This window comes from Takifugu flavidus, chromosome 1, assembly GCF_003711565.1.
Source record: "Takifugu flavidus isolate HTHZ2018 chromosome 1, ASM371156v2, whole genome shotgun sequence".
NCBI lineage: Eukaryota > Metazoa > Chordata > Actinopteri > Tetraodontiformes > Tetraodontidae > Takifugu > Takifugu flavidus.
The window spans coordinates 26076081-26097949 of record NC_079520.1 but is presented as its reverse complement, the minus strand read 5'-3'; the positions used below and the strand labels follow the sequence as shown (position 1 = coordinate 26097949).

At 51.7% G+C, this 21869-nt stretch overlaps 1 protein-coding gene across 2 annotated transcripts in view; it reads right to left on the bottom strand.

Annotated features, from left to right (window-relative positions):
* The window catches only part of LOC130524985 (corticotropin-releasing factor receptor 1-like), a 28816-nt gene extending 7432 nt beyond the window's left edge, over positions 1-21384 (bottom strand). The window contains exons 1-10 of one of the 2 annotated variants that reach the window (XR_008950302.1): positions 20198-21384; positions 18263-18350; positions 17427-17486; positions 16324-16449; positions 8781-8866; positions 4705-4811; positions 2433-2553; positions 2164-2317; positions 1112-1172; positions 199-271 (exon numbers count right to left, since the gene is read on the bottom strand). Coding sequence is in view for 1 of the 2 variants with exons in the window: in XM_057031613.1 (XP_056887593.1) it covers positions 199-271; positions 1112-1172; positions 2164-2317; positions 2433-2553; positions 4705-4811; positions 8781-8866; positions 16324-16449; positions 17427-17486; positions 18263-18350; positions 20198-20227 (906 nt within the window). In the remaining variant the exon portion in view is untranslated. The remainder of the gene's footprint in view (positions 1-198; positions 272-1111; positions 1173-2163; positions 2318-2432; positions 2554-4704; positions 4812-8780; positions 8867-16323; positions 16450-17426; positions 17487-18262; positions 18351-20197) is intronic. The other variant, XM_057031613.1, reaches the window with a different exon arrangement.
* Positions 21385-21869: the final 485 nt, after the last annotated feature.

The following is a 21869-nucleotide window of genomic DNA, read 5'->3' as shown; positions in this document are numbered from 1 at the left end:
CGAGCGGCACCGCAGATTTAAAAGTTCCACGTGGGCGGGCTTAAGAGTCAGAGCGCCACATTCTTGTCTGCTCAGGTGAAAAATGTGCGCAGGCTCCAACATTTCACCCCCGTCAGCCGCTTAAAAAGTCATAAAGACGAGCGCGGCGGGATGTAAAACACCGCCGCCCAAGGACAAACACCACAGAGGAAGACTTACCACCAACACCAGGATCATGGGGCCTTGATAGATGTAGTCGGTGTAGACGCCGGCCCGTTTCCCAAACCAGCACCTGAGTTTCAGAGGTTCAAGAAGACATTTCAGAAGACTTTAACCGGTTCTATCAAAGGTTCTGTGGGCCTGTTCTGTGCGTTCTCCCCCATCTGGCATCAGCCTTTGAAGAAACATCATTCAAAGGTCAAATATCCTCGTGCCATTGTTTGTATTGGCAGCCTTCTCTGATCGATCGCTCTAAAATTAGCAGAGAAATAACAGCCAAAGGTGTTGCACCGCGCGCCGACACGTGCACGGTGCACGTCGGGGTCGGAGCGGGTCCCAGGCGGCGGCTCCTTAAGCCTCCTCAAAACGGGAGACACGCCGCCTTAAAAAGTCCCGTTGCCTTCAGACACCCACGTAAAACAGCGTGTGTAATTTACAATAAGTGTTCGTTAATTGTTATTAGCTAATGCAACAAGAGCATTAGCTAAAGCTAATGTTAATGCAAGCTAAAGGTTAGACTGTTAATTAATCTTCCTCGGTGGTTTAATATTGCTGAGTCGGTGCTCCGTCGCATTTGTGCAACCACAAATGCGACTTCACAACATAAAAGTCGTGTCAGAAACACAAAACTATTCAAATCTTCATTAAAATAAAACGCTTGTTCTTTAGCGCGCTGAAGCTAATTTTTGCGAGCGAAGAAGAGTCGTTGGGAGAGATTACTGAAACCCTGAATACTGCCTTCATTCACTGGAAGATCTGGATCTTCTCAAACAGGATCTCACTGGTTCCTGTGGCCATTATTGTCCCCAGAAGATTATGCAAATCACATCGAGGACCACCAGATATTTTCAGCCCCGGCAATTATTCCCTTTTCCGCCCGTCACGTGACCAAGATGGACGTGTTTTCCCTTACTTTTCGTTGTCATAGTACAGCTTCCCGATGGCCCACGCCACGATGATGGGGAACGGAATACCTGAGCGGGAAAAGAGAGGAAAGTCACCCTCAGGATATTCCAGACAGCCCCCCCCTCCCCCTCTGAGCTTTTCTTTTTTAATCTTCAAGGTGGCACCAGCGCCTGCCAAGCCCTGTCAGCCCCGATGGTGATGGGGGGCCCTGATCTGCAGCAGCAGGCCAGGAAGCGCCACCTCCTCCGTGGATAGATGGAGAGCTGGACATCCTTTGACGGTAATGCGGAGAGATCTTCTGGCTCAGTGACTTACGGGCGGCTAATTCGCCAGACAAACAGGCTTGACTTACATCTAAATGACACTAAGAGGACCGCGCAGACCTCGCCAGCTGCCACGCCGCCCGCATACGTCCCTGGAACCTTTCCACTTCATCGGCGAGTTATTAGCGGGGGTGAAAAACGAACCCGCCCGCCGCCGCCGAGCGTCAGAAAAATGCAATTTGTCCGCATCAATCTGCTCCCGGGGAGCCTGAATCACAGCTAAGGGAAGCGAATGAATTCGGATGGCGTTTATTTGTTTATTTCCCCGAGACGCGCCGCCGCGGCGTCTTCACGCCGAGGCTTCGTGCCGCCCAGGGGGAAATGCAATCCAGCTGGCACAATAGCCCCAATCTGAGCGGCGCGTAGCGCGGTTTGACAGTGTGAAAACGGGGTGTTAGCGACGTCCACGCCCAGATGCCAGAGGACATCCTGCCAGCGCCTTCGAGTCGCCTGCCGCCGCCGCCATTGTTGGCACATCGAACCTCCAGTTTATTTAGCCTGAAAGGAGACGAAGCCAAACTGACTGGAGCTAATCCAGCAGTTTGGAATCTAACGCCCTCCTTTCTGTCGCTACCGGGGTCGAAACAACCACTCGGAGGAGGATTAGCGCCAATTCTAGCGTTAGTTAGCATCAGAGCGCTTTTTTTTCGGCCCTCAATGTCTAATCCCAGCACCATCAGGGGGCGGAGCTAATCCACGACCGTCCCCTTTTGGCTAACGCCACGAGGACGCTCACACCAGCCGATGCAGATGAACATCCACTTGCGCAGCTTGTCGGTGGAGTAGGTGAGGACGATGGCGGTGTGGAGGTAGCAGCCCTCGCCGAACATCCAGAAGAAGTTGGTGGAGTGGAAGTAGTTGAAGGAGGCGGTGACCAGGCGGCACCACACCTGCAAGACCAAACCAGGATCATCCGCCAGAACCCCGGACTTTGGACCGCGAGGACGGCAAAGACAAGCATGAGCTGAGACGCGTGTGGACGGGGAAGGTGGCGGATCGTCTCACCACGTTGCTCTCGTGCACCTCTGGACTCATGGTGAGCTGCACGATGAACCAGGTGGCGTTCCTCAGGATGAAGGCGGTGATCAGGTTCCAGTGGATGATGTTCCTCAGACAGCGGATGCTCCTGGGAGACCAGAGACAGACTGGTTATACTGGGACGGAGGAGAGATGGGCTGGTTATACTGGGACAGAGGAGAGATGGGCTGGTTATACTGGGACAGAGAGGATAGATGGGCTGGTTATACTGGGACAGAGGAGAGATGGGCTGGTTATACTGGGACAGAGGAGAGATGGGCTGGTTATACTGGGACAGAGGGGATAGATGGGCTGGTTATACTGGGACAGAGGAGAGATGGCTGGTTATACTGGACAGAGGAGAGACGAGCTGGTTATACTGGGACAGAGAGGAGAGATGAGCTGGTTATACTGGGACAGAGGAGAGATGGACTGGTTATACTGGGACAGAGGGGATAGATGGGCTGGTTATACTGGGACAGAGGAGAGATGAGCTGGTTATACTGGGACAGAGGAGAGAAGGACTGGTTATACTGGGACAGAGGGGATAGATGGGCTGGTTATACTGGGACAGAGGGGATAGATGGGCTGGTTATACTGGGACAGAGGAGAGATGGGCTGGTTATACTGGGACAGAGGGGATAGATGGGCTGGTTGTACTGGGACAGAGGGGATAGATGGGCTGGTTGTACTGGGACAGAGGAGAGATGGGCTGGTTATACTGGGACAGAGGAGAGATGGGCTGGTTATACTGGGCTGGAGGGGAGAGACGGGCTGGTTATACTGGGCCGGAGGGGAGAGATGGGCTGGTAAATTAACAGGAATTATTTCTAAATCGCAGGACGTAACTAACTGGTAACTACACATGTGGACATAATGGGACGCACCCGTTTGTTGCCCTTCAACTCTTTAATCCTGTAAATAAATTGGCTGGGGGGCACAATTAAAACCTGTCTGCTTAATGTCCTCAGAGCCACGGCTGAAAATAGACGAGTGAGTGGACAAAAAACACCAACTCTGCAGCTAACTCCCCCCCCATACACACACACACACACACACACGCGGCGTGATGTATGCTTAAGCGTGCATCAATCTTTAATAGGTGCCCGTCGTGCTGCCTTTGTGCTGACGCAGCAGACGCAGATGAATTCGCCAGGAGATTTAAAACACGCGGCGGCACCGAAGAGCGAACTAAAACACACCAACAATGTCGTAAAGAAGTAGAAAAAGGATATTTGGGGTTTGGGAACACGTGCAGTAGTGTGTGGTCAGCGGGCCCACGGTGATGCTGGAGCACCGATGCTGGTGTCACCGAGGCAACGCCATGTTTTCCAACAGGAATATTCATCTCTACTTGTGACCTCGATGCCCGCGGCGCCCTGCCGGCAGGTTAGCCGAGGCCTGACGTGTTCTAATTAAGAGAAAAGAGCCCCACGGACATGCTTTTAAAGGAAAAGCCAGGGACTATTTTCTCACGCGCCGCTGGCAGTGGCGTTTGTGGTTGTATTATCAGAGCGGCGACTGGGTTCCTCTTTGATCGTCCAACACACAAAACATCAGAATCTGACTGACAAACCCTAAAAAAAGCGATGAAAATTCCAGATTTTCCTGTTTTGTGTCAGTTCTTTTCATCTCACACATTTCCTGATGTGATACTTTACACAAACCATCGCACACGTTAGCACGCGGCGAGTGTATGCTAGTGCCTAGCGCCACTTCCTGCTACTTCCTGGTTGGTTCATGATGTCATTTCCTTAAGATTCTTTTACATCTGTCTTGCAGAGGGCAGGACTAGACGCTCCCGGTGTGGTTTTTAGCTCCTCTCCCCCCCTCCTCACCCGACCGGTCCACAAACACGGGTAGTGCATAAGCGCTGGTCTGTAAAAGGTTTATTAATCGGACCTCCCGGTGTCCTTTCACGCTTTTCTCACCCCCGGGGTGATCGATCCTGAAGGGTGTGAAGAACCTCCCTCCACCTCCACCGACTGTCCCAGCAGGCCTCTGTCTGAAGCCCGCTGATGGCTTTATTATTCCCGTTTGTAGGCAGGAAACGTGCCCTAGTTTTCTCCCTCTCTTTCTTTTTTATCAATATTGCTAATGTCTAAAGCCTTCCACGTCTGTGGGGTTGAGATAGGAAGCGTTCCCTCCCATGACCAAACTACTTTGGAATGAGAATGAGGGGCTTTGAACGGAGGATCTGACGCTCCTGTCACGTCACGGACGTCTCTGGGATTACCACGGCGGCGAGGCCGCCACTTACCTCAGACACAGGAAGAGGAAGAAGGCGACGAGCAGGGCCACCATGGAGATGCAGTGGCCCAGGAAGTTGATGATGACAGCGATCTGGTAGTGCATCTTCCCTTTTTTCTGCAGAGAGGAAAACATCCCTGAGTCCTCCGGTGTTTAGGATCGTTTAGGACGGCTGTTCGGAGGAGGCGACCCCCCCCCCGTCCCCCCGGTCCCCCCCGTCCCACCTGTCCCCTGTCCACCTCCCCTCCTGTATTAAAGTTCCTGTGGATGATGTTTGCATTCACATATTGGTGTTTGTTAATAATCACGTTTCATGTTCCTGTTTTAATGTTCTTCATCTCTTTGTTGTCTTTGTCTCTTTGTTGTCTCTGTCTCTTTGTTGTCTTTATGTCTTTGTTGTTTTTGTCTCTTTGTTGTCTTTATCTCTTTGTTGTTTTTGTATCTTTGTTTTTATCTCTTTTTTTCTTTATCTCTTTGTTGTCTTTATCTATTTGTTGTATTGGTCTCTTTTTGTTTTTATCTCTTTTTTTCTATGTCTCTTTGTTGTCTTTATCTCTTTGTTGTTTTTATCTCTTTGTTGTCTTTGTCTTTTTGTTGTCTTTATCTTTGTTGTCTTTATCTCTGTTGTCTTTATCTCTGTTGTTTTTGTCTCTTTGTTGTCTTTATCTCTGTTGTTTTTGTCTCTTTGTTGTCTTTATCTCTTTGTTGTCTTTTTCTCTTTGTTGTCTTTATCTCTTTGTTGTTTCTATCTCTTTGTTGTCTTTGTCTCTTTTTGAAGTCCTCATCTCTGTCTGTGGACATTTTTACATCTTTCCCTCATATTTTTCTCTTGCTACTCTTTTATTACGTCTTTGGTTTTTGTATTTTTAGTTTTTATTTTGTATTTTCTTTAATTTGTTTGTAATTGTTTTTCATCTTTTTTAGTCATTTGTTCTCACTGATTATTTCATCTCTTCAGTTGTTTTATTTGGTCTTTTGTCTCCTGTTGTTTGTCATCAACTCTTGATACCAGCACCTCTGCGGTACCAGCACCTCTACAGTACCAGCACCTGTACAGTACCAGCACCTCTACAGTACCAGCACCTCTACAGTACCAGCACCTCTGCAGTACCAGCACCTGTACAGTACCACCACCTCTACAGTACCCGTCCCTCTACAGTACCAGAACCTGTACAGTACCAGAACCTGTACAGTACCAGTCCCTCTACAGTACCAGAACCTCTACAGTACGAATACCTCTACAGTACCAGAACCTATACAGTACCAGTCCCTCTACAGTACCAGTACCTCTACAGTACCAGCACCTCTACAGTACCAGAACCTATACAGTACCAGTCTCTCTACAGTACCAGAACCTCTACAGTACAAATACCTCCACAGTACCAGAAGCTATACAGTACGAATACCTCTACAGTACCAGTACCTCTACAGTACCAGCACCTCTACAGTACCAGAACCTATACAGTACCAGTCCCTCTACAGTACCAGTACCTCTACAGTACCAGCACCTCTACAGTACCAGAACCTCTACAGTACGAGTACCTCTACAGTACCAGAACCTCTACAGTAAGAGTCCCTCTACAGTACCAGAACATATAGTACCAGTACCTCTACAGTACCAGAACCTCTACAGTACGAGTACCTCTACAGTACCAGACCCTCTACAGTACCAGTACCTCTACAATACCAGAACTTATACAGTGCCAGCACCGTCTCCTCTTGAGTCATTGTCAGCAGTTCATATCGCCATGGCGATGGGATTTTCTCGGTGTACCAGCAGTAATCTGAGCTGTGAATAGATTTATGTGTCTCCTCCAGAGTAAATGTGTTTAATCTCAGCCCCCCCCCCCGTTGGGCCGTTTTGATGCAGCAGCTAAACCTTCATCGGCGTTGGAGAGATGAGGACGTCAGCGTTCTGGTTTTGTCTGAGTCTGGGTTTAATTGGGTCAGGACAGCGAGAATCCCCCACTGTGATCAGCAGATTCTCAAGGTGTGATCCCAAACCCCTGATTTGTCACTGAACCCACTGAATTTTCATTGCAATGGAGCTACGGTGGCTGCAGAGGAACAAAAAGGTTGATTAAAAAATGATTTTGATCTAATCATCGTTATCATAGTATTTTTTTTACACACATTAAAACGAGTGTACAGATTTTTAAATCTCAACGCAGTGCAGGTGCTGAATCAAAGCATCAAAGAATCAAATTTCAGTCCCACCGAAAACAGGTAAAATCCAAGACTATAAATAGCAACACGCGCTCTCTGGGGGGCCACACGCGTGTTATTAACGCACACGCTAAGCGAGCCAGCCTGTATATATTCTGGATCCCACGCGTCCTGTCATTGTCTCCCCTCCCTCAAACCCATTTTCACATTTTCCCAGTGAGCGACGCGGATTCGTCTCCCGGCGGAGAGTCGGGATCGTGTCGGCGGCGAATGATCGACGAGCACATGAGCAAATGTTCCTGCGAAAGCATGAATCAGGCTCCTGTGGCCCATCAGAGCCAGTGTGTGTGTGTGTGTGTGTGTGTGTGTGTGTGTTCTAAGACCCGCCCACCACTAGCCTCAGGTTCAACAGAACGTGTGGGCTGAAGGAACCAACTCTGACTCACTCTCTTCCCTCAAACAAAGACACTTATCTCACTCTGAGAACCTTCCAGCAAAAAGAGAATTTTCCCCCCCTTTAAACAAACTTTCTGATCAGCTTTTGATCCGCAGCCTCTCTCCCCGGTGGCACCCGTGAATATCCGCCTCGGTGAAGTCCCAACCTTACCCAGGTGCTGCCTCCTACGCTCGTTTTCGACAGCGTCCGTCACGCTGGTGATTCCTCCCACCGCGAGAGGAAGGGAGGGAAGAATCAAACGCTTTTATTTAAAGGTCAGGCGGGCTACGCTCGGCTCCGGCAGGGATTGATCGCACCCCTGAAACGCTGGAAAAAGAGCGTCTGAAGCCGAGGAGAGGGCATTTGTAGGTTTGAAGCCTTGCTCAAGGGCAGTGCTGCGGTAGTAGGGGGAAGGGGCCAGAACACGTTCCATGTTTTGCCAGCTTTGGGGCTTGAACCGCCAACCCTCCGCAGCTCAGCCCGGTCCCCAACGGACCGAGCTCCCACCGCCCACGAAATCAGGAGTATTCTGGCTCTACTTTAAACTGGACGCCCAACTCACGCGGTCTCTTCGGACAAGCTCGTCCTTTCCCACACATTCCAGGCGCTATGCTAAGCTAACCCAGCTCCGACTGCAGCACCATACAAGGTGACCTCAGCAACAGCGAGCCCGGATCAGTGACAACATACGGGCTGACTCGAAAGGAAGCTAATCGCAGCAACCCGCTTCGCAGGGGCGAAAATCAATATCCGTGCTTCAGGAACTGTAAAAACCTGTGACAAAGACCCACAAAAGCTCAACAACTTTACAACAACCATGTTCGTCACATTGTGGAAACCCGGCGGTCCATCACCAGGTGGGTCCTGCTCAAGGTTTCTTCCTGGTAAGAGGGAGTTTACAACTAAAGCTAAATTGACTGTTTAGATTACCGAAGGTCACTGGGACTTTGGGGATATTAAACCAAAGAAATAGAGGCCAAAGAGCTTCATTTGTTATTTGAGTCGCAGCTAATCAGCTAATTATTGAAGTGATAAGGAAGCAGCGAGGAAGACGAGCTTTGAATCCACGTCTAAACGTGTGCTGTCGTCTAAAATTAGCGGCGGTTGGGAAATAAAAGTCGGGGACAGCGGAAGCAGCCGGAGCAGCCAGGGTTCGCCTTTAGGTCGAGTCGGTCGGGGCAAACGGCGCCTTTTCCTTTGCATCAACCCAAATTCGAAGTGTGTGTGTGTGTGTGTGTGTCTGTGTGTGTGTGTGAGAGGCCATTAAAGCTGCATGTATGCAATGCAAAACAGCCATTGTGTTTCCGCGGCGACGCTGGCGGCCGATTTGCACAGAAAGCTGGGATATTTTTACCCTTTCGTTGACTCTTAACGTCCCTCTGAGCCTGCAGCCACAACCGGCACCGAATCCATATTTTACAATAAATAAGCGCACGGCCGAAGCGCCGCCGCCGCCGCCGCCGCCGCCGCTCGCCAACACTCACCTCCTCGTGGAGTATGGCCTTGCACATGGAGTAATTCCCCTTCAGCGCCCACGTGCCGTTCGCCAGGCATTTCCTATAAACGTTATCTGCAAACAGAGAGAGAAGAGGATGAATAAGGTTTTCGTCTGAGTCCTCGCAGCGCTGTGACCTTTCCCGCTTTCCAGGCTAATGGGGGGATATCATTAGCAGAGGCCTGATGAGCTGCGATTTTTCACACGTGTGCTGTCGTTAGCTTTTTTTTTTTTTTTCCTCATGTCACATTCAGCCCAGATTTCCTGTCCGGTCTGCGCTTCATCACCTCGGAGCCAGAAAAACCTGAACTGCAGAGAGAAATGGGCTTCACATAAATGTTTAATTACGGCGGGCGCTAGCTAAATGGAAATCGTAAGCGTTTGAGTCTGATAGCGATAGAAAGATCCGAGACGGGGCAGAAGCCTGATGGAAAACCTCCAGCGCTCTGGCGGCGGGGGGTGTCGCCGGCAGGCCTTCGGTAAGTGACGGTGGAAATTGTAATTTTCCGGCCGAGCCCCGCAGACGCGCCGGCAGGACAGAAATAACATAATCTGTAACAAATTTCACATTTTGTCACGTCACATTTATCACTGGGAGATGAAGGAAACGGGGAGATCAAACAGGACACGATGAAGGTGAAAGAAAACGCAAATGAGTCCGTCAGAAGTGCTGGCAGCAGGAGGCGACGGGGAGGCGGCGACACTCCGGGGTCGTTTAGCAAAAACGCGCAGCTCACATTAGCTCGGCCCGGTCCGGCTTCGGAATCAGCAGCGCGAGCATGTACGGGTGCATCGGCCAGTTAATGGCCGCCTAATTAGGACGGCGCACGCGGCAACCCGGAAGCCGGTGGATTCAGGTCCTCGGACACCGTTCCCAGTGACAGCTGAGCGGTTTCCAGAGAGCCAACACAGCTCCGGAGTTCACTCCCATGTGAAGGAAAAGGGAAGTTTCTTGAATAACGTTAGCTGGTAGCTACAATCGTCATTCGGAGCTATCGTCGCTCATTTTTAGCCACATGCAGCAGCTTGTCACTCATTCTAATTCCATCTAATTACGTGTTCTGTTATTGTCCTGTCTCATATTTACATTTCGACATGACTCAGCATTAGACTCTCACGCCAGCGAGCTAGCTAGCGGATTTTTGGGGCTTTTTGCTTCAGACAGGGCGCGAAACGAGGCCGCATCCAACCGTTTAAGAGTTGATTTTTCTCTTTCTGTAATTTGCTCATTGACATAATGACACCAAATGGATGTTTTAATCCTCCTTGCAGATTTAATCCCCCAGCGCTGGGGATAAATAAACACCATCCTCGTCATCAGGACGGAGATGCTGGCTGATAACCCGGAACGCTTGTTTGGATAATGAGAAATTTCGGGGAGGATAAGCGACGGAGTGCAATTGGGTCGCCTGGGGGCAAAAATGTGCAATGAGCCGTCTAAAAATAGCATGTTGATGGTGTAAGGGGACTGTCACCCCCCATCAGCGTTACCATGTGATCGTCCTGAAACCCCGACTGCAGCGTCCAGGTGGGCTTTAAAATCTGTGGAGGACTGTGTCAACGTCAGAAGCTGAGAGTGAAAGTTCAGCGGCGCCGCCTTCAATAATGGATGTGGGACGTCTTGGCTCTTTAGCCCAACTCCTTGGGTCCAATCGGGCTGGGAAATTCACCCGGTTTATCCCACAGTCAAAGCAATTAGGTGGCTTTATTTTGAAAGGGCACATTTATGTCTCTGAGCAAAAGTTTAAGCCCTAAGCTTAAAGGAATTCTCGCTGCAGCCTTCAGATCGGAGCTAAATTCTTCCTGGCACCGGACTACAGAGGATTTATGGCTGTCCTCACGCTCCGTCACAATGGCTTTGAAGACGTTTCCTTAAGTTAAGTCATCTGTCGATGCTCGTTGTGCTCACAGAAGGTTGTTCGGAGCCCCGGCGAAGCCGCCTCGTTAGCGTTTAGCGCTGCGATGTCACGTGTTTCCGGTCTGCGACTTCCTGCCGTCACACAGATGGCCAGGATCGTTAGCGGCGCTTGTTAGCGGCTGGATTCACCAGCGGTTGAGAGAAGGACACTGCACATAATTAGGGGACATCGTTTCCCACAATCCCTTGTGTCTGCCAGCACGCCACCGCTAACGTTTATCTTTACTGTAGCTCGTGTTGACGCCGTTTATTGACGTTCGCCTCCGTACGTCGTCCACCAGCATTTCCCCACCTTTAATTCCTCGTGTAATCCCTCCACTTGCTTAAAAACAAGTCGGTTTTTCCTTCTTGTTCACGATAAATTCCCAGAATCTGAAGAGTTCCCACTAACTGGATCGGACACGTGTTTGGAGCCGGCCTGGAAAGGCTGTCAGGACGTGTCCCAGGGGGGACGGCCCTCCCAGACCCCCGGGTACCTGCTCAGAACCAGGCGTTGAGGCTCCACTCGTCCTGCAGCTCTCTGCTGTATCTGGACTCGTACCGCAGTGGAGCGCCTTTATTAACATTCTCCTGCAGTGATCCTCTGAAAGCATCATAAAACCTGGGCCACGCGGGTCACCGGCTTAAGTTCCCTAAAATAACTCCTGATTTAATTTCGGAAGTGCAGCCAAACTGGTGATCTGCCAGCAGTTCTGTTAACGGCGCCCAGGTTGGCGCGGCGGAGGACCGTTCAGCACCCTGGGCCTGGATCGGGGGCTCAGGGGTCCACCATTGTTCTCAGGACCAAACCAGCAGCTGGGACGGACCCGCTGGAGTCCTCCAGCCCGCAGCTGGGTTCCCCTCAGAGAAACGTGTCTTATTTGTCCACCCCTGCGCACGCAAACACGCTGACCCAAATTTAGTCACGGTTGCTTAGCAGAGAGCCGGCGGATCAGCGGCTCCTCCTCTGCAGCTAGCAGAGCTGTAATTAGGAGACAACATCCGCGGGAGGAAGCGCCACGGAGCCGGTTCTGCCTCCGATGGCGCCTCTGCTGCAGGTGGAAGCTGGTCTCATCCGGTCCTCCAGCTCCTGCTGCTTTAAACTCCATTTTTCTTTTTACTGTCGGGTAATCGGTGAGAACCTCACACGCGTGCCAGCGCGGAGGCTTTATGACCGCCGCTAAAGCTCGTTTAAATATAATGACCTTTATTTTGTCACGTTGACGTTATATATAACTATACTACTTAGGCGCGGTCTCATTTTATAGCCGCGTTTACGGACGAAGAGCAGAAAACCTTCATTCTCTTCCACCAACAAACCACTTAAAAACGTCTAACGGCTGCAGCGACAATGATGTGTTTTCTTGTTTACTCTCTCCCACCATCTTGTGGAGACGACGGCAGATCGTCCGACAGGGCTGATGTCCCTGAACGCACCGCTGGTTTAAGTCGTAGCTCAACCTCCGGGTTCCTGCAGTTAAAGAAGCTAAGCTAACCCTGCTAGTTTCATCCGGGCGCGCCGGCGTTCAAACTCTGGAGTGTAATTGTCGTGCGTTACGTGAGGAGAGCGCGCACGTGACTTGCTTTGGTCTCAAGTGAATGCAAATATGGCCGAATAAACCCTGAGGCCGCGGGCCAAACGTGACTGGAAATAAATGTTCCCCTGTAGCGAACACGCGAAAACGCCGCAGCGGCGTCGCAGATTCACGCCGCCCAAACTTCCGAAAGACCGGAAAATTATTATCACATCATCTGTTCAGCACGAGTGCATATTTGAGAAAAAGCTCATCAGCGGGGGTGCGTTCCCTGCCAGCGGGAGCAGAACGACTCTAAATGACCCCCACATCCCTCGCAGCAACTGGTGATGAGCCTCCCCACACGTGCGCTCCTCCACATGCACGAAACCCACAGAAACGCAGCCTCCGGGGAGTGACGGTGGGGGGGTGGGGGTGGGGTCAAGGTTGGGGGTTCTGGGTGGACAAATGCACAATGGGCGACAAGGATAGCTGAGTCAGAGACGCCGAGGAGGGCGCACGGCGCCACGGGCGGATGTCACCAATCAGCAGCTGAGTGGTGTGGACAGCGCCCCCTGGATGTCTGTCATCCCTCAGCGCCCATATGCTGAACAACACACTTATTATGGGATACACAGACGGGCCTACGCCGATTTGCATGATTAGCACACGTTGACGGCTCTAATTAGTTCGATTAAAGGCGGCCAGTCAGTTTTTAATCATTGCGTGAAAAGATAAGAGAGAGTTTTTACATAAATGTAGCAAATAGCTGATAATTTTAGATATTCTGCTGCCAAAAAAAGTATGAAACCGAGGAAACGGGAAACAATAATGCAGCAAAGTTTGACGGTAATTATCCTCTGCATCGTTAGCTTTAGCATCACACATTAGCGATAGCAGAACATCAACATGGAACAGGTCGTTAAAGGGAGAAATAATACGCCACACGTGTGAAACACGATTTCATTATTCAAGTTTATGGGATGTCATTAGCTCCTAATGTGTAAATATTACCAGTTAATTTGACCCAAACTGTCATTAGTGGGCTAATAGTTTAGAGTCTGACGCGCTATTGATGACAGCGCAGCTGTTTCAGAGCAGCACAGCTTCATCGTGCTGTTGTTTCACACAGCGGATGGTTCAGCGTTGACGGCGGCGGCGGCGCCGGCACTGGCGGTTTATTTATAACCCCCCTACGGCACGTTCATCACTCACAAAGCTTGTAGCTGCCCCGGCTTTCACCTTTAACCTGCCTGCTGTAAATCCCCTGCTGTTAATAAAGTTTTGTGTGTCAGGAGGAGGAGGATAACGGGTCCAGGTCAACCTCACGCCATCTCACCCACAGCGGAGCCACGCCCGCTCCCTCCGCTCTGCCTCAGTCCATCTTCCTGCCAGGAGCGGACCGCAGGAAGGTTCCTGATCCCGGCAGAGCCGAGGTAACGTCCCCGCGGGTCCACGGTTTCATCCGCTCAGGCTTTTAATAACAAACTCAGCACCGAAAACCACTTATCACTGCCGAAACAAACACACACACACACACACACACACACACACACACACACACACACACACACACACACACACACACACACACTCCAAGTACTTCTGAGTGCTTCTGAAACCTTGTGTTTAAAGGACAGCAGCGTTTTGATGACTTTAGAGTGTTGTTGCAAATCCTGACTTATTGTTCCTCAAAGGCGTTTCGTGACTCAAATTCACAGAAAAAAAAAGCGAAATCACAAAAGAATGAAGAACGTTAAGGTAGAACTTCAAAAGAGCCCAGAAAGACTCTTCTGAGGACCCGTGGAGCAGGACCTTGCGTGATCGAGCCTGAACCAGCAACGTTTCCCTCAACTTCCTGAGCCACAGGAACATCGATTTCTGCCCCGTTAGCGGCGCCTACGGTTCTGATCGTTGACTCGCAAAGGCCGCCGATTTCGCTCCGTTTCTGCACAAACGTCTGTCAAAGCCAGAGATGGGCTTGTCAGACTCGGATAATGTCACCGGGCGACGCTAGCAGCTGATGATATATGTCGTGACGCTACTCGATCAGCGACAGCGAACGCCATACGTGCCAATTATCATCTATGCACGTCAGGCCTCTCGATTTCGAGTGTGACTGGTTTATTTAGCTCCGCGGTAGCTGTTGCTAACCGACAATTATGTGTGGAATAGATTATCCCCAAGTGTGGCGCATTAGCCAAGGCTGAGAAAATGTTGCTTTCAGTGATAAACGGTGCCAATTGTTGAAGAACCTGACAGTGAAAGAAACGTCCTTGTGCTGACGTGAGTCAGAGCCGAAGCGGCGCAGGACTCGCACCGATGAAGATGAGCTATTGTCGCCTTCCAAGATGAAGCGGTTTTATTTTGGAACAGAAACACCAGCGAGCTCTTCGCTTGACTCATCAGGCACGTTTCTTCTTTTGTGTCTTCTTAATCCAGGAAAATCGTCGGAGCGTGATTCACATACGACTGCCTGCCTGGATGTTCAGCCTTCAAAGGTTCTAACTTCAGGAACTTGGAACCTTTGCTGTTCCTGTTGGAACCTTTGCTGTTCCTGTTGGGACCTGTGCTGTTCCTGTTGGGACCTGTGCTGTTCCTGTTGGGACCTGCGCTGTTCCTGTTGTAACCTGCGCTGTTCCTGTTGGGACCTGCGCTGTTCCTGTTGGGACCTGCGCTGTTCCTGTTGGGACCTGCGCTGTTCCTGTCGGAACCTGCGCTGTTCCTGTCGGAACCTGCGCTGTTCCTGTCGGGACCTGCGCTGTTCCTGTCGGGACCTGCGCTGTTCCTGTCGGAACCTGCGCTGTTCCTGTCGGGACCTGCGCTGTTCCTGTCGGGACCTGCGCTGTTCCTGTTAGAACTTTTGCTGTTCCTGTTGGGACCTGCGCTGTTCCTGTTGGGACCTGCGCTGTTCCTGTTGGAACCTGCACTGTTCCTGTTGGGACCTGCGCTGTTCCTGTTGTGACCTGCGCTGTTCCTGTTGGGACCTGCGCTGTTCCTGTGGGACCTGCGCTGTTCCTGTTGGGACCTGCGCTGTTCCTGCTGGGACCTGCGCTGTTCCTGTTGGGACTTGCGATGTTCCTGTTGGGACCTGCGCTGTTTCTGTTGGGACCTGCGCTGTTCCTGTTGGGACCTGCGCTGTTCCTGCTGGGACCTGCGCTGTTCCTGTTGGGACCTGCGCTGTTCCTGTTGGGACCTGCGCTGTTCCTGTCGGGACCTGCGCTGTTCCTGCTGGGACCTGCGCTGTTCCTGTTAGAACTTTTGCTGTGGACATCATCTGACAGGCGTCGTGTTTTTAGGCTGCGTGAATAGAGATTATTATGAGATTACGTTAATCCCCCGTCCTGTCCGTTCATGAGCCCGATCCAGCTGTCTGTGCTCAGCTCCTCGAGCTCCTGTGGGGGTTGTGGATCCAAAACTACCAAGAAACACATTTGCTTTTATCTCCTAAAGTTCCCTGATGGTGTCGACTCAGTTTCCCTCACGACCACAAGCGAAATCAACCCCCCTGAATCACGTTTATTGATCGATTCTCGTCGTTATCAATCGGACGTTCGGGTGACTTAAACCTGCTTGTGGGTGTGGTCAGACCGAGCACGCCGAGTGTCGGGTAGCGACCAGCGCGATCGACCCTCCCCAGACGAACGCGATGCTGGTGGAAGCACGAGCAGCAGCCTTCGCTTTTCCCACCAGAGCTGCTAAAAATACGGAACATTCTGAGGATTCTTCCCGCGGAGGATAAATATCGTCTCGCTGTCGGTGCGACTTCAAATCTGAGGCCGCGTCTCGCCCCCAAACTCTCGTTGCCTTCAGAGACGCCTTCGATCGGGGCCTCCCTCCACAGCCCGTCCTCGTTTTTCTCCCTCCATTTACGTCCTGACACAAATACCATTTTTCATCGGTGGGGTGGGTTAGCGGAGGGGGGTGCGCGTCCTTTCTTCTAACGCTGATTTATTCTCTTCAGTCCCGCGTTGTGTAAACCTGCTGCCGCCTCTCCGGCTAATTTATTCGCCCATGCTAATTTCACAAATACGCAAACACGATCCGCCCTTTGGGGGTAAATTAAATCTTGTTTTGAATCTATTGTTCTCTCTGGCAGGAGCTGCCGGCGTCGCACTTACTGGTGGTGTTGTACCGAACGCCGTAGAACATCTCCGGGCAGGGTCGCGACACCATGTGACCGGCGGCGCTCCGGGGCCAGCAGGTGCCGATGCCGTCGATGGAGGTCTCGCAGTAGAGTCCGGAGCCTGGACAGAAAGGACACACTCACACACTCACACACATTCCTGGGAACGTTCCGGACCACATTTAGCCGCGGTGAAATCCCGACAATGCTCCCGAGCAGGAGCGCGGCGACGGCGAGCGCGCTCCTCAGCGGTTGCTCCCGCGCCGAGCGCCGTCTTCGAGCGCCGTGCCAAGTCTATTTCCAGCATTGTTTTTCGTCTTTGATGTTCCTCCTCTAATCTGGGTTCAAATCAAACCCGCATCGCTCATCGTTCCAGCTGCTGCGCCAGCAGGGACGAGCGTCCTCGGAGTTTACGCTGTCGGGCCTAAACACGGCACCAAGCACCGGGTTCGTCCTCATGGCTCGGTTGCTCAGTGTTTTTGATTAATTGGATTTCTGGGCGGTAATTAGAACAGCGTGGTTTAATTAGCTACTGACAACTGCTCCGTTCTTTTGGGTTTTTACTCAAAAGTTGTTGATTTTCCTCTCAGCTCGTTTGTTTTTGACACGGTTAAACCTTGAAATGATCTTCAACAGAGGGTTTTTCAACAAAAAAAAAAAAAAAAAAAGCGACGCGTGTTTTCTCTTGTCTCGAGCAGCTCAGAATTTAAAAAAAATCGTACAAAACGCCGAGCGTCCGAGCTTACAGGCTCCTACAAAACGCCCAAATTGTCGCACATTTCGCAACGTTAAACGCATAATTAGAAACAGTCAGAAACATCAGATTAATATTACAGCTGTTTGATCGGATTAACCGCCGGCCAGTTGTGGATTAGCTACGATGGTCGAGGGACTCTAACCATCAAAAGGCAGATATACGCGTCTGACCAGGCGTTGAACCAGAACCTAAAGCAGATGTTGAGCGTAAATCACGTCATGCTGGCGAATTCCTCTGTTCATGCTCTACTTGTGTTTAGATAATGAGCACATCCATTCAGAAGCATTGGTGTTGTTTCGCGGATCTCAGCGAAAGGGGGGGGGGTAGTTATCACCACTCACCGCTCCACGTGCTGGTGGCGTTCATCAGGCTCTGGTTCCAGGCGGCGGCCAGAGACTGAACTGCAATCAGGAAGGAGACGACGGTCAGGAACCTTCGCGCGTTAGCAAAAACCCCCATTACATTCCTCTTAACGGCTACAAGAGGTGACCAATAAAGGGCAACGGTAAACAGCGGCGACAGACCTTTCCCCAGGCAATAACCGGCCGCCCCTGGCAAATATGACCAGAGACGTGCCCCCCGGTGGGGGGGTCAGCGCGCTACTTCTACCATAACTACAGGATTTGGATGAAAGGCGGAAATAAGGAGGTTACGCGCTGCAGGCTAACACGTTTCTGGTGGTCTTCTAATCAGCGTCCTGACGCCTCAACATGGAGGGGGGGGGGGTGACTTTAATTGAACCCAACGGAGATGGAAGCGCTGCTGTTTGCTTGGGCCTAAAAGGCGCCGCCGCCGCCATGACAGCGTAGGAGTGACAATTAATTGTAAATGAAAACATGGAACCTTCGCAAACAGCAGCGCACAATTCTTGCTAACGCCTGATGCAACGAATTGCACAATCGTGTCATCACAGCGCACAAAGGCCGCAGTTAGCAGTGCGCTTTAATTACCAACGAGGATATCCGTGTGCACGCTTGTTTGTGTGTGTTTTCTGGGCGTGTGTAGTAATAATAACCAACAACCGGCGTCTGAGAGGTCCGCCGGGAGGCTAAAGTTTGACATTCAGCGGGCACCAAGTGGAGGAGACTGAAAATCAATCCGTCCTCCCGAGTGTCTTAAGAGTGAAACGTTGTTCGAGGGATTCGCGCGTCGCAGCTGCGTTTTGTCTTCTACTTACGCGAAACGTTCCCCGATAGCATGAGCAGAGCCTCGCACGTCAGGTTGGCTAAGGAGCCGGGCGGCAGCAGGCTCACGAGGGCGCACACCTGCACGGAGAAAAGGTCAGACGTTACCCGGGAATCAAAGTCCAGGCTCATGCTAGCGTTTGAACAGTGCGCGCCGCCGCTCTGGCCTCGGGCGGAATGCTAATTCAGAGCACTTTGCAGCCTGGAATCATTTCCCCGTCCCTTTTTCACACCCTTTCATGATTGCGGATAAAGGCTTTTTTCGATAAAACACAAAGGGGTGCGAGGAGGTGGGGATTGTGTCTGCGTGTGAATGTGTGAAGTCAACCCAATTTACAGGCGAGTCGGCGGAGGGAGAGTTCAAATAACGCTCAGACGAAACTCCGGCGCGCCCCGATGCGGTCGGCCAAACGGCGTTTGTGTTTGTTTGTGCCGGGACAGGACCCAGGCGAGGATCCCCGGTTGCCATTAAACCTCATCACGTGTGAATGTTTCATCTGCACTATTTTCTCAACCGGATTCCTCTCGCCTGAGCAAACAGCTGGAGAGCGTCCAAACCAGAAAGGGGGCGGCTCCTGCGTGTCGCCGGAGAACCTCTGCCAACGTGAGAATACAGGAATAATTAGGATAATGACGAGCGTCAACACCGCAGATGGAATGTTTATCCAAGGGAACGCACTGTTGGCGTCCGCGTCTCCGGGAGCTGCGACGCAGGAGGCCATAGTAACGAGGAACCCACCAGTGGCTTCTATGATGGTGGTGGGGGGATGGGGGGGTGGGGGGGTAAAATACCCTCTAAAATGCCCGGCCTCAGGACCGAGAGCAATAAATTCTTTAAGTGACTCAGCAGCAGCCGCACGAGTGTTTCCTTCCTGTAGACAAATGTGCCCCCCCCCCCCTTTAAAGCCAACAAAGTGCCGTCTGAAGTGCCCCCCCCCCCCCCCCCCCCCCCCACCCCGGCTGTCCCCGATGCTCAGGTCCCCCGAATCTCCTGACGCTACTCTTTTCAAATGTCATCTTTTCTCTGACTGGGGTCAGAGGTCAGCGCCTCTGTCCTTTCGTCCCTGGTTCACATTAGCTGTTCAATGCATCCTGGCCAATAACAAACTGTCTTTCTGGGGGGGGGGGGGTGATTTTCCCCCAGCGAAACTCCCTCGGCAACATTTTGAGGATGCTAATGCTAGCTTTGCTGTTGGCCTTCTGCTGTTTGTTGGCTTTCAAAAGGACCGGAAAGACGTTCCAAGAAGCGAGACGGATCAGATCCTGGACGGGTGTCCAGCGGGGATTGGGGGGGGGGGGGGGGTTCTGAACCAGCTCAGCTTTGAATTTATCAATGAAGATGATGTCGTCGTGGGAAAAACCCGGAGCCAGATTTCTTGAATCTTGTGATCCTGAGGGACAAAGTCCCATTTTTCAAACCCGAGCGTGCGGAAAAGGTCCGGAAACGACGGGAGACGCGGATTTTTGGGATATTTCGACACTTTTGTGCGTCTATCAGATCCAGTCGGGGTGCAGCAGATGACTCATCTCGGAGAACATTTGGTCACTTCCCTGAACGTTGAACATTTTTTTAATCTCCACGGTCTTAAATCCACCCCCCCCCCATTGACAGGATCTGGAGCTGAGCCTCCTGACAGCAGGAGAATCATTTCCTCTGGGATTCTTCAAGAAAGACTCCCAAACTGACAGGATGGAGATTGCGGACGCTAAATCTCTCTCAGATTACAGCCCCGCTTCTAATCCGTCATCCGAGCAGATATTTCTTTAAATAGCTGCGAGACTGAGACAATGTCCGAAGTGACATCTGAGGGGAGGTGACGGGGTTAATCCCCCTCCCGTCGCGATTAAAAGTCATCTGGAACCCGCGGGAATGACGCTGATCACATGCAGCTGTTTTAATTGGACGCGCGCGCCTCTGGAGGACTCACCTGGAGAAGGCAGAAGCGTGTGCGACGCATCTCCGGATTTTTCCCCCTTTTACATAATTTTCCGGTATTTTAATGTGGTCTCACTCCGCGGACGGTCCGTCCAGAACAAGCGTGGAAATCAAACTCGCAGCGGCAGGAGAGCCGTGAGGGGGGGGCGCAAACTGTCTTTTCTGTTGGGATTTGTCACTTTCCGTCAACAGCCGAGGGCGCGCAGCCAGATCCCGACAGCAGGTCCGAGCGGTCCGGGTAATTTCAGGGATCAAGGATCCGGCGGGATCATCAGATGGTGCGTCCGGGACCGCAGATGTGTCAGCCGGGCTGCAGGTGATGAGCTCCCCGCGCGGTCTCTCCAGCGAAGTCACTTTGCGCTACTGGGAACCGAACCCTCCTCCGGAAGGACGCGCACCATCCTACGGACGCTCCCCTTTCGATTTTGGCCCCGACCCAGCACGCAGAACGTGTCTAGGTGCGCGCTTGCTCCCGCAGCTTCCCCGCCGTGCCCCGCCGCTTCACGTCCAGCCTCTGACTCCAGCGCGCCGCCGCTGCGGTCTGCGCCTCCCTCCCCGACGCGCCGCCCACGTTGGGCCACTCCGACGCGACGAGCAACTCCTCGATTCCTCAGCGCGAAGTTAATTACGCAACGATGTCCTCCATCCGCGATCTAAACGTCCTTTTCCAGGAGAAAGTTCATCTGTGACCTGGGGGGGAGATGGATGCCTGCGGGATCAGCGCGTAAAAAAAAGAGGCGTCGGAAGGCGCGTCCGCGTTTTCAGCTGGATGAGTGCTGAGGCCACAGAAACAGATCTGGCTCCGGGCTCCGGAGGACAGATGGGTCCTAGTGGGTTAACAATTTCCCATCCACACAGCTTTTTATATATATATTTAATTATAAAAGCCAAACCACATGCTCCCACACAGACGTCCTGACTTAGATGGTTAAATAAATCAGACCAAAGTCACCCGCCAGGTTACTAATTTACAACCGGGGGGTCATGGTCCTCTCCGGGGTCACGAGTGCACCTAGTAGAGGTCAGACTAACAATTCTCTTACGCCAACTGCATGAAAACGGGGGGAAAATGGTTAAAACAGCCGAAGATGGCTGCAGACACGCGGAGCGTATATCAGACGGTTTATTGCTCCATCCGTCATGTCCCAAGGAGCCTTATTGATCTCTGACCACGTGGAAGATCCCGGTCAGCCGGCGTTGTCCCTAACTTTCCCCCCTCCCCGTTAGAAATGAAAGAAACTGGATCAAAGCAGATGTCGGCCCAGTTGTCAGAATGGGGGAAGTTTGGCGGATCTGCACTTCCTGCCCCGCGTTTCCGTTCCTCCGTGCACGTCTGTTGATTTGAGATATGATCTGGCTGCTCTCCGATGTGTCAATTATTACCCCGAAGCGTCATTTAACCACATTATAAGTGGTGATTTCGGCAGGGCGACGCGGAGCCGAGCGGAGCGCCACTTTTCCTGTGATTTACGGGGAAGCGGAGGACAAACGCCTCCGTAAATCATCATTTTAGTGCTGCAGCTGCTTCAATAACAGGCGATTTAATGGGAGACGGGGGATCAATAGCTGGATTTTAGCTGCTGTTGGCTCTGCAGGATCCTCTTGATTAAAAAACCAAAAGAAGGCGACTTTAGTCTCAGCGGAATCATCGGAAACACTATTGA